We start from the raw sequence: 13,370 nt of genomic DNA, 5'->3' as shown, positions 1-13,370 counted from the left end.
CTTGTCAATTTCCTTTTGGTGTTTCCCTATCTAGTTATACCTGACTAGAAATAAGTCAACCCAGCTAACACTTTTCAGTGACTAGCAAGAGTTAGAGCTGGGTGCAGATATCTAGTCAAGTCAAAAGATGTCTTCAGCTACTTTTTCACAATTGACTTGTACACAATTTGTTCTGTTGGCAAAACAAATTGATTTATTTTCTTGAAGAAAAATTCAAAACAATCGCATGTTTGTAGGCCTGTGGAAGCGTTGAGGGGATATGATCTAAAAAACCAATATGAGATATATCTTTTAATTATGACTTAGTTAAGTCATGTAATTATGACTTAGTGCTAAGTCGTAATTAGACTTGGCACCAAGGCACATCACTTGGCACTAATTCGTAATTATGAGAAATAGCTCTCTCTTAATTATGACTTACCCTTTTGTCATAAATCATGTCTCCTTAACGCTCCCGCAGGTTTGCATTGCCGGACATTATGCCTAATACCATTTTTTTATCTGGAATAGTCCGCAAAATTAATATGGTAATTTGTGTTGGAGTGTTGGTGTTGTGGCAGTGCGCAGTGTATCACACTAGTTCCAGCCGGACCTAATCTTTGCCAAAGAAGGCATGAAGGAAATGCGGCAACCGATCAATGTACAGTTTATGCCAAAAGGGTTACGAGTGTTCCACTTGGTGTACATCGTATACGAATGCACCTCTACAGTTGCAAGTCGAAGGCTAATCGCCCGCCCCTCCAGATGCGTCACGCACGCTAACAACACGATACATAGACATCGTTTGCCAGTTTCCTGTTGAACTTATAACATCAACCGCACGTTCACGTGTATGCACATACAGGTGCATATGTGCATGTACATTGTACATGGTATTGTACAACAATGCACCGAAGCCATTGCACTCCGTTCCGCCTACAACGAATTTTGGATACAATGAACGTTTCTACGTAGTCCAGCTGATTTTGTAATAACGAGAGTCGACTGTGCATCATCATGATGCGGTATCAGTTTTGGATGGCAGGGTGCGTTTCAGTACATTGATCTCCTTAAATCAGTAAAATATGGAAGGGCTGCGTAGCACCGTGATCAGAATATCGACACAAGAATATAAGATTAAATCAGTGCTCTGAAATATATCATTGCCGAGCTTTCGGTAACTGAGTACCTTCTTCAGGGCAAGCAAATTCAGTTCTGAATGAACGCGGGAAAATCCACGGTCATTCCCCCTGGATGCAGCGTTCTGAGTTCGAAAATGACGCGCTGCTCCGATGTACAGCGTAAGGAACTGGAGCAGCATCCAGGGGAAATTAACGTGGATTTTTCAGTTGCCGAAAGCTCGGCAATCAGAGCACTGATTTAATCTTATATCCTTAAATCAGTGTGTTAACAACCACACGCACGCTGCAGTATCCGCATCACGCACTTCTTTGCTTATAAAAAAGCAATGATGTATTTTCTGCCGAGTCGTGCAGGTCGAGTCAGAATCTGAAACCACACCCTTCTTCACCCTTCTTCGTACTGAGTATCTTCTTCAGGGCAAGCAAATTCAGTTCTGAATGAACGCGGGAAAATCCACGTTCATTCCCCCTGGATGCAGACCAAGACCACAAAAAAGGTCCCGAGACGGCCTCGGGACCCGAGACCAGGACATAAGATCGGCAACAGTGACAGACGTGTGTTTTCAGTATGGAGCACCGAATAAGATTCATGTCATCTAAATTTATCATTGAAACTATACAATGTATTTTCTATCAAAAGTATGTTTCGCACAATGGAGACGATTTGTTTTCCTTATTAGTTTTGCCTTTACACTTGTTTATGTTCGTAACGTTGTATACTCAGTGTTCTGTGAAAGCTAAGAAAAGATTACAAGCTGCTCATAACATCTTTGGCAATGCCATTCTGCAGGCTGCTGGTCTCAGATAAAGAGAATCTATTTTCAAGATGTGTTTTTGCATTGGGGAGATGTTAATTTTATATAACGGGTTTGCCCTTAATAATAAAGAGAATCTACTAGAGCACTTGAGGGCCTATGGGTAATTTACATGTACCAGTTCTACTGTATAGATCCAATGAGAATGGGCCAGATGTAAAAGTACAGCAGCCGTTTGAGAGAGCGGTCTTTCAGAGTGTAAAACAGTATTATCTCACTGAGGGATGACCCACTGTGAAGAAAACACTTGACTTGTACCTTAACCTGATAAATTTCTTTGCAGAGACATTGTGGACTATTGGGCACAACGAGGAACCAAGACTGTCGTGTGGACAGTAAATGACAAGATTGAAAAGGAATATTTTCATCGGTGTTTACAATGTGGTGTGATTACAGACTCCGTGCAAGCGTCTTAACTTGTTACTCAGAGGAAAGATTTTTTGACGCACGGACTTTGATGTACATGTGTTCCTGTTTGCAGTATGGTACAGAGTGTCCTAAATATGTTCTAAATGCTGTCTTTCTGGTATCAAATGAAAGTACACTTTCTTTCCCAAATAAATTATTGCACTTTAGGAAAATGGTAATTAAGCTTAATAGCTTAATTACCATTTTCCTAAAGTGTTAATTAAGCTAATTTCACTCCAAAGTGTTCCTTTCATTCCTTTGAGGAGTATTTATAGCACGGTAATAGAAACTCAGCCTTTGAATTTAACGCGACCTGTCCATTTTGACAAGTTTGGAATAAAAGAGTAACAAAAGTGCATGAACTATTTCGTACATTATTGCAAATATATCAAAATTACAGAAGCCTTTCTGTGTTTATCTTAATTCTGAGAAGTCTTTGAAACTTCTCATGTATTTTCAAGAATCTTAATACTCAGCTGTAGAGCTGAGTCGCATTAGCAGAAAAGTTCTATTTGTAATTTGTTAGTGTGTAATGCAGATTTCGTAATGATTTTGTTTGAATGGGATAGCAATTAAATCAGTTTTTGATGTTGGGACGGGCGGAGTTGATACTTAAAAATTATGGCAATTGTGGTGATGGGTTGGGGTCAGAATCTGTAAACCCATGATGTAGTCATTTAATAGCCAATTTTTGTGTACTGGTTTTAAAAATTGTGGCAATTGGTTAGTATGATGACCTATATTATTTTTGCAATGTTATTCGTATGTATGTTTCTAAGCATTAGCTATATTTGCAGTAAAAAACAAGACTGATGTGAAAATTGAGCTCTTGCAGATTTAGCTGTTCCTGTTTTAACAGTACATGAATGTTTTTCATCCCATGAAGAAGAGTTACGAAATAGCACAACCTTGGTTGCATCCAAGAGCTTCATTGCCTTAACCCTTTTATTGGTGTGTTAAACTTCTTACTTTCCATTTACATCTTAAATATAAATCTAAAATCTGAAAGTTAAATTTACTTAGCAATCAAACAAAGTTCGTCGTCAGTCCACTCCATTGTATGTTCGGCGACAGTAAGCAGCACGTGGTTGTGAATTTTACCCACTATTTGCATCAATTTATATTTACGTTTCACTTCAAAAAGTATTAAGGTAGCAACCAATGAATTGTTTGCAAGTTTCCCGTTGCTGATAAAATGTTACTAGCATAAAATAATCTGTTACTAAATTTGTCATTTGGACCTTTCCCGCATTGTGAGCAACTCGGGAAGAATATATTCTCTCTTTAAAGTATCAAAAAGCATTTTCTAATGTCATTTTGAGTCCAGTTGCACTCACCCTATGAAAACAATTGCTATATTTGCAATTTCCTTTGCGTCTTATTTATTAACTAAAATTTTATCCCTTGCCTTAGCGCAATCAGTAGCGGGCATTTTCGAATTTTCGTTCTCGCTCCACCTTCAAATGGTAACCAGCTTGATCAACGATTATAATAAACCTGTAGTTTTGAAGACAATTTATTTGTATACGTAAATGTGTTGGCTATTTCTTGTGTGTTAATTTTTCTTTCTCGCTGTATGTGCATGTTCGTGTGTTGCTGTGAGACCTGGGACAGTTGATGCTTGGCGTGTTTTAGCTGTCCTCAGCCCTCCTCCCTCCCTCCCCCGATCAACAGCAGTAGGTCAACAGATCCAGGTTAAGATCCAAGCTGATACTCGTGGTTGTTGTGTTAAAGGTCCTTATCTGTCCGGCACCTTTTTGGTCATACACGGGCATTAGCAGACAACCACGCACAGAGGACTGAGCTGCAGAGGGTGCGGTCAGAACACTCAATTCCCCTAAGGTGGTAGCAACCAGAGATCGTATAGCGCTGGAAAGTGGTGCAAGACAGAAAAACGTAATTTCCAGGGAAGTCAGGCTGTCGCCATTCTTTGTAAGTTGGATTGGTTAAAAAAGATTTGGTGCGCGGCACTTGCGTGCAGTCAAGTAATTGTCATAACAAAAAGGCGAGAAATGCCCGAGTTTAATTTCCTGTGACCTTTACCTGCGCTGTCGTTCACGTACGCCTATCCACGCAATTTTACTGCAATAATTTGTCGTTGCACAAATTCACAAAAATTGTCAGGCGTATTTGGAATTTTTGCAATATCAACGAATCAGCTCAAACAGTAGGCCTTACTATCTTATCGTTGACCGTTTCAGAAGGCAGGATAACAGTTATTATCACTAGTACAAAACAGTTATTATCAATAGTACAAACACAACACTGCTCAACAGAGGAGCCAAATTCAACTTTTAGAACGCAGGGATCTAATGGGCAATCCCGAGGTGAAGCGAACATGACCAGTCCCAATATAGACCATAATTTATGTAATGAAATGTCCTCTGAGGCTGAGTGGTTCGGTTGTTCAGCCAGAACCATTCCCCCAACGGGACAATGCTCCGGATCATATCCCGGATTGTGGGCTCTGTCTGTTGGTATTGCATTGGGGGCGAGTAAACTTATTCCCCCGTTAGCTTGGGTCTGGGTATGATGTCATCCCCAGTTCCTGGGATCTGAATTCCTCTGTCCTCCTCTCCCTACTACTAGCGTCTACCTTGGAAGACTGTGTAATAATATCTCGGGCCAGCTACAACGACCGCCCCACGCCACGCGTCATGGACTACGGCTGTCAGATGAACTTCTCAGCGGTTCGCTCAGGCGTGACTTGTAAGTTCTAACGCCTCGGGCTGACGGACAGCTTTCAGTTGCGACCAATTCCGAGGCGCAGCCTCCTAATGTGGACTCTTCACCGACCACCTTTTGGGCTACAGAATTGCATTTTGTAATTGAATTTGCTCTTCCTAAATTCATTCAATAGTAAGAGCAACTTTTTCAACTTCACACCTGTCGTTGTGTAATGCATGAATAAATTTTCATTTGGAAGATTTCTTGTCGCTCTTCATTTATGCCTGCTTGAAACAAGCCTCCTCAGTGCAATTTTTTTGCTTTTAAAACAAAAGATAATTTTCCATTCGATTTTATGAATTTAGCAGTCGCATATTCGAAATCGGAAAATAATATTCGAATAGTCTGGCGGTTTTAGAAACATAAAACATTATGCCTACCATAAAAATCTACACGTGAATTTTTGGATTTAATTGTCTTAAAGTGGGGGGTAAATGACTTCCTTTATGCCTTCATTTAGATTTACTGTTCATCATTTCTAGTCCATTTTTAATGATAATTGAAATTATTGTATAATAACAGAAAAGATAAAGTAGACAAAGACACAAATTTCTTGCTAACTTCAAAAAATGGTTCCCTTGTTCACGCACAAAACGCACAACCAGGGTCTGAACTGATAAAACTGTATTTCGGCTTAGGTAGATATATAAATATTCATTATCCTCCCAAATTTGTAGATTACCAGCTACTTAAATACTTTGTAAGACTAAACAAAGTTTCCCCACAAGTGTGGGGAAATTTTCCTCCGGGGCTTTCAGCTACCATATTGTGGGTTGATAACAGACATACTAAGGTAGGATTACATGCCTGAGTCTGGCTGATGGATTTTCTAGGTCACAGAAATGCGAAGTGTATTCGTTTTGCTGCAGATTTAAATTTACCTTGGCATAGTGTCCAGGGTTTTAATTTTTAATAAGGTTAGGGGTGCTTAGCCACCGGCATGCTTCTTCATCAAGGTATTTTAAGGGACTACATGTTACCTCTCCTCAAGTTTTGATGTTTTTATTTTGTTTACAGAGATGTGATTTTGTTTTTAAATTTTGTTTACAGAAATTTCAAAATCTAAATATGTCACACAGTACAACTGCGTAACTGTTATTAATAAAACTCCTCAGTTCATAAATACTACCAGATTGATCCATACTACAGGTAATAAAGATACTCAGTTATCTTCTAAAATCTTTTCCAAAAAGATTAACCTTCTTTGGACTTACAATTTAAGACCACTTGCAGTGTTTTCTTGAGTACAATTACAAACCACACAGGATGCACTGCTTCGTTCACGGACAAGTGTTTAAAAAGTTGCTTTAAACATTTTCCTTAATTGGCAACAATCCCAGTGAATCGAGACAAACTTGTTCCTCGATCTCTGACGCTGTCTTTCAGCAAGACGTTTTGAACATAACTTTACAAACTACTGAATGAATGATAATGATAAAGAATAAAAATTATATACCTCCTGTCGTTTCCCATCCCAGAGGCCATGATGATGTTGTCCATAAATCGGACCTCTCTGCATTGTTGTCCAAGGGCACCAATCAATATCACTAACACAGCAGTGTCAGACGCCCTCACCAAGATATTGCTTGCTGTGTTATATATATCGGCTTCTACGTGGTAGCGTTGGACTAGTTACAGTAAATAGAGTGGTGCTCGTGAGGAGCCTACTGGAAGCACTTTGCCCCACCGTAAGAAGGCAAGCAAGGTCTTTCCACCCTTTTTCCAGTAATGATCTTACCCCACTCTTTCCAGTAGAAACTTGGTGAGTTTGTTCTTGAATACTCTATTTGCGAGTTTTTAGTCGCTCTGTTTTATTGTTTGCCATGTTTATTTGCGAGGGGACAAAATTTAGAAGAAGTCCTTCATCATTAAGCTGTATATAACTCCTCCGTAGGTCAGCCACTGTGATTATTTCTGGCTCTCAAGTCTTTTCGGAAATGCTGATTTTTCAGCTATCACATAGGCCCCCATCACAGTGTGCGAGTAACAATGTACTCAACATTGTCATCGGGTATGAGATAACACTCCGAAGGTCAAACGCTGTTTTCTTTGCTACGACTAGCATCCTACGAGGCTCTCAGCATTTTTCTTGGCCTTCTTGTGAATTTCTAATAAGCATTCTAATAAAGTTTGACAACAGTCCATGCCAAATCACGGGAAAAGGAACATCTGATTAATGCACAAGTGATGGACGAGAAGAACATCAGCAGAAGGGCTCAGTGATGGCTGTTGACATGCAACGTCTTTGAACCCTTTTATGATATTCTTAAAGTTTTCATTGAAATAATGAAATGAAATTAATGAAATTAAGCCATGAAATAATTGTTACTAATAACAATTTTAAAAAGGTAATATTTTCTATCAAGGCTAAAATTTGTTAACTTCAAATCTGTTTTTAGTAACACGAAACCAAGTTTATTGTTAATAGTATACACCACAATTTGTGAATTTTATATCCCTTTTTTCTAAATGATTTTTTGTACATTTAAGATAATGTAATTGATCTAAGAAATAAAAAAAAAATACACACACAAAGTAAAATAAACACAAAGTAACATCAAAGTTCCGTGTAGTACCTCTTGTAGTACATGTATCAGTAAATGCACCCCGACAACAAACAGAAATGTTTATATTTAGGAATCGTTTACGTCAATCTAAGAACTAAAAATACACACAAAATAACATCAAAGCTGTTACACTCCCTAAACCTGTCAAAGCCAATTAACTATGTAGTGGATTATAGTCTACACAAATGCCTTCATAGACTTTGCCGCAGCAAACTGCTTTTCACAGCAATTAAAATTTTGATTTAGCCAACATCAATACAAACTATGGTAAATCGGATAAAATCACAATGCATATAAACTGCATACCAATCCATACTTTGTATTTGCCCAAAGTCAAATCCAAAACATACCTCACTTTCAACATTTTTTAGACTTATTTCAATAAATTCATTCAACATGCAATGATAAAATATGTGACCTGTTAGGGCATATTGGGTTTATTACTTTTTGAGCTATGTACACGACAATGTGTACAATGTATGTTAGTCTGCATTGAGGGACGATGAGTTGAACCAAGGATAGGCGAAAACCTTCTCGACCTTTATTATAATGGCAAGTGCCCCTAAGGAAGAAAAAAAAATCCCATTTGGCCCTAATTCTTTACAATGGCGACCAAGCCTTAGGCTCTAGGAACAACTCTAAGCTAAGCAATTTTCATGGTTTGGGGTTTCTTTGCCTGCTTTAATACCTAAACAAGGAGAAGCTGGTTGAAAGACATGATTGGAGAATCCCGGATAATACCACCTCTATAGTCTTAATTTGGGAAGGGCTTAAACACAGAGAACTTGTTTCTACATGTATTCTTGGCTGCATTATGTCATCTAATTTTAGATGGAAAACGGGGCTAACGAGCCTCAGGAAAATGTTCCCAAAAAATAAACTCCTAATATTAATATTAATAAATTATTATAAAGGAGTTTATTTTTTGGGAACATTTTCCTGAGGCTCGTTAGCATCGATCAGCATCACTGGTGTTTTGCCGTGAAATGTTGGACCTTAGACAGGCAAAGTCAGCTCAACAAAGCAGAATTTCCTGATCTTGTTGTATAAGTAACACTGTCGCTTCACCACGAGTCCTGGTGGTGGTTGAGGCAGCTCTGCTCGAGTGTATACATCAGGGTGGCGAAGTAAAACGTGTCGTTGCTCTGTGTCAGTGGGACACATTGATGCATACATAACTCCAGGATCTGGCGATGAATAGCTGGTCCACCATAGTCCATATTACTGTCAGTTCTCAAACCTATGTATGAAAATATTTCCTTTCGACAGTATCTCAGGTACTTGTGAAACACCACCTGAAGAGTCATGTCATCCACAAAGATGTCAGTGACTAACTGTGTCAGAGCATCTGAAAGGCCACCAAGGCTGGCATCTCGAGCGGAGTTCAGAGCTCGCCGCATGTCAAGTCTCACGGTTAGCACTCATTGTCCAAAGAGTTTGTTAGTGCGGCACCAACAGATTTCAACAATAAAAAAACAATCAAAAAGCAAAACAACTACGAATCCAACGAGTTATCAACGCGAGCAATAGTGAATGTAGATATGACTTTAAAGATTAAAGCGTTTTTGTGCACCCAATTTTCCGCCTCACACTGCCCACGGCTTTATTAAAAATCGATGATAGTCCTTAGCCGTCGGCTAATAAAATCATATTGTGTTTTGGGGAAACAGAAAGATTGCTGTGAACGAATGTTCTAGAACAAACTAGACTAAAGGGGTATCCTTTAGGGCCAACGTGAAAACTGTTAATGGTCACTCTTGCAAATCTATCTGTTTAAAGTGTGACGCCTCATCTGCTCACAGATGAATAGTTCTTGCTACTCCTTGCACAGAGCAAACCCTGTTAATTAAGCAATAGGAAATGAAAATGTATGCAAAGGTACCCGAGCAATTGGGGTGGAAAAATGAGGGAGGCGATAATTATTTCAGGAGTTATTTGGGCTAGATACATTTTTTGGGGATAAGTGTGCGTCTTTCCTTCATTATATTAGTCTTTATATTGGTCTCCTTTGGGGGAGGGGGCCAGGGAGGTAATTAATTAGGAAGATCTGACCTCGATTCGAGGCTGTGTTTATACACAGACACAAAACAAAAAACATAGTCACAATTCACCCGACAAGTACAGATGTACATAAAATAACGTCGGTCCTCAATGACATTGACAACCGGGGAAGTTCATCTCTCTTGCAGGGTGCCCAGGGCAATGAAATCAGACCGACTTGGCAGAAATTGAGTGAAGTCACTCTGTCCCACCTCACTTTATGTTCAATTAAAGGATACAAAAAGAAGTTTCAAAGATGGAAGATACCCACAAGCACAGCACAGACAAACTGGAGGGAAAATTCCTGTTGGGTGATTTAGAACGCCAGCTATGAAAGATAGACTGTGTTGCCGCGGAGGGGCTGCCAGTGAGGCAGTAGTTTGTTGATTACTGTGGTTCCAAAGAGACCATTAAGCTGGAGTCGCTTAAGGCAATTAATTGTTCGCATGTTACTGTTAAAGGGCATATGCCCTATGCATCCAGCACCAGGTCCACCAACAGGTATTTTTTCACGCTTTTTGTTCACTTACAGAAGGCTTCAGCAGTGGAGGGTATCGATGACGGTAGGGACAGCAATGCTGGCACTTTTTTTTTTCTGTCTGGCAGCGGTCGAGCCAGACAGCAGCCGGGCTGTCTTTCATGCTGTCACAGAAATTTCCAATTTCTTACCTTTGGCGCTGCCGCACCATGCAGAGCAATGTGCCATCCCTTGAGAAAGATTATTAAACTTTAACAAACCCGACAACCAAAGCAGCTACCTTCTGTGGCATTGTTTTTCCGACACAATGGAAGCTCTAATTCATGCAGTATAAGCCATCTTTGCAAAACTTTATAGCAAATGTGACCCACTTTGTGAAAAAGTCGCCAGAGCCACTTTTTGAGTTATCATTTGTATTGGACAGAGCGAATTGAGTTTTTGTTTGGCAACCTGATTAGAATAATTATTCCATGGTGAAAAATGTTTTGGATTCCAAAATATTTTACAATTATTTTGAAAGACGTTTTACTCCAAAAGTGGCTCCGGCGAGTTCAGACTCGTTTTTACAGTGTGCGTCGGATATTGATAAGATGAAAAGCGTATCCGCCCGCCCAAACAGGAGCTGCGTCAAAAAGGAAGAAGCGTTGTGCTATGAATGCAATTTAAGCCTTTTTATTTGAAGTCTGTTGTTGCCCAAACGAGTCTCCACCTAATCCCAAATACGAACATTCTAAATCATTTGTGGAAATTCAAAATGCCTTACCCCATTTATTTCCGTTGATCCGGTTGTAGGTTTTTTAGCGCAATTACGGTCAAAATTCATGTACAGTGTAATGAGATCTTGAAGCAGTTTAGTTTTTGGAAAGTGCAAAGTAGTCCGTTTGAATTAACGTCATATTGTTGATTATTCCTTGCAACAGGTCCACATTTTCTCGGACGCAAGCCAACAACAAGTTGTGGTGCTTTGACAACGCAATGTGGTGGCAATCCGGGACACATATCGACAAAAGACCTAACAGTTCTCTGTTACAGACGAAGAAACGACCCACAAAATAAGCATCGACTGCACAAACATACAAACACAAACCCCAAGTAATAGAAACAAACAGTTGATTAAAAAAAAAAAAAACACGAGATTGAGAAAAAAATAAACAGGATTCAGGAAAAGCTGAAACAAAATCCCGTCTTAAAATCCCGTCGGATCAAGGTGGTGGCATGTACTTCACAAAATGTAGTTCACACCCAGGAGTCAGCCAAAATGTAGTCCAGTTTGGCAATGAAAGTGAAAGATCGGGCTATCTACAACGTCCGCTGGCTTCGTGTTCCACAAATCCATGAATCTGACAAAAAGTAACTCGTGAAAAGCTATAGTTCATGAATAATGATGAATCAATTTAACATTACCAATGTGTCTAGGATTGAGATATCTCTCTGATTCAATGTCGAATTTGTCATAGATACATTTGGCTACAAACACAAATGCCAAAAAAGTTTAGCCTATTCGTTAATTAGGACAGACCCAGCGTAGAACTACAGGTCCAATACTGGGTTAATACCCAGCTCGAATTTGGCAAATGACGTCTTTGGATGCGCAAACAGGAACGAATAAATCGCCTTTGAACTCTTTCCAGTAACGTTCGTTGGGAAGGAGAACTTGACTACTAAACTGGAGCAGCATACGCGTGTTGATCGTTGATACTGTCAGAAACTTGATTAGAGATTTAATGTCAGGGTCACCCTACACAGATTCTGCCCACGGAAAATATACACCATGTGATTTAATTTCTCCGCCACTTTTGAAAGGCCGTGTTCCTTTATTTCCCCTTCCAGAATTTCATAAGTGGCGGTGAAGTGAAACAATGGCGTACATTAATTCGTCTGCACATCGTAGCAAAACAAAACAAAAACTTGGCAAGAGAGGCAATGACAAGTGGCAAAAGCTTTTCTTTCAGGAGTGTTACATGTACATACGTCCACACTGTGAGTTTAAGAACCAGTGCTAGAAGTGTTGACAAAATTGAAGTTTTGTATACAGCATTCCCTGCAGGGCCACCAGGCAGGAACGTAAGTTGTTTTAGCCGACCTCTTTTGAATAGATCCTTAACTCAGACTTGAGTTCTTATCTTGGCACGCTTGCTTATCTGTCTGGCATGCAACACTTACTGATATTCATTGACATTCACGTTTCATGTGGGAAATTGATGCTGCTGATGATGAGCAAGTTGATAAGCTAGCAGAGGTGATGGAGTTGGATCCTGTAGTAATAACAAGACAAGAGTTACAATGGGGTCCAACAATATTGGGAAATGAAAGGTCCAGCATTCCGTCAAATTTCCATAGAGCACGAGATCCTGTTTGGTTTGTCATAAGATATTAATCTTACCAATCTTTACCAATCGTAAAGCGAGGCGCAGCGATCTCTTGTGCTCAAAAGAATGAGCTTTTTGATGATCTTGATAATACTTATACTAATTGCAGGTAACTGCATCTCCATCAGTAATTTATGCAGATGCAGAGGAACAAGAAGAAGCAATTGGGATCCACTGGAAATAGGAAGTGATAATGAGAGCACTGGCAGGCGGTAAATGTTGACCTCCTGTTGTCATTAAGGTTTTATTTACGGTAGTAAGCAATCTCTCGTGTAAAATAACTAAAAATTTACAAACAAGGAGAGCCAGCCAGATTGTGTTCTAGGCAAAATCACAGAAGTGGGTATAAATGAATACCTAAATTTTTAATATTTTCATTCTTTTTCTTTAACTGCACTTGCGATATTGGAATGTGTTTTTTTTACAATAATATTAACAAAATGACGCTATTCAAGACTTTTTTTCATTTGCAGGGCCAGCGTCCAGCAGATGTGCCCGTGCAGTCCATTGATCGTCAAGGAGCAGTCGCTCCTTTGTTTAGAGGTGTCACCTGACGACAACCTGACGTGTCACTCGATGTTGAGCCTGATGGCAGCAATTATCAATTAAATGGCGCATCATCGCAGCAAGGCCGTCCAAACTTCATTGACTCTCTCCAGATAGAAGGTCTACTTAAGGTATGTGCATGTGGCATATCTCACACAATTTTTGCCAATTATTACACAAGGAGAAGCAACAGTCTCTCGGTTCAAATATTCATTGCAGTTCAACTCACACTGCGGATTTGTTCTTTTCTGTTTCTTCGGAAACTTCTATATACAGCTCGATTTTTTTATACCATTTGT

General features: G+C 39.5%; 1 protein-coding gene across 6 annotated transcripts in view; it reads left to right on the top strand.

Moving 5' to 3' along the window:
* Positions 1 to 13,370, top strand: part of LOC110990301 (glycerophosphodiester phosphodiesterase 1-like) — a 139,581-nt gene that overhangs the window by 121,740 nt on the left and 4,471 nt on the right. For 2 of the 6 annotated variants that reach the window (XM_022255215.2, XM_022255212.2), the window contains one exon: positions 2,220 to 3,859. In XM_022255215.2, the coding sequence (XP_022110907.2) occupies positions 2,220 to 2,352 (133 nt within the window). In that variant the 3' untranslated portion in view covers positions 2,353 to 3,859. Of the gene's footprint in view, positions 1 to 2,219; positions 3,860 to 4,933; positions 5,085 to 8,907; positions 12,738 to 12,998; positions 13,203 to 13,370 lie in introns of those variants that run through there. The other 4 variants (XR_002599803.2, XR_015425879.1, XR_015425878.1 and 1 more) reach the window with 4 other exon arrangements.

The sequence above is a fragment of the Acanthaster planci genome, linkage group LG07 (assembly GCF_054643075.1).
Source record: "Acanthaster planci isolate LZ-2023a linkage group LG07, COTS_SCS, whole genome shotgun sequence".
NCBI classification, from domain to species: Eukaryota; Metazoa; Echinodermata; class Asteroidea; order Valvatida; family Acanthasteridae; genus Acanthaster; species Acanthaster planci.
This window is presented reverse-complemented; position numbering and strand designations above follow the sequence as displayed.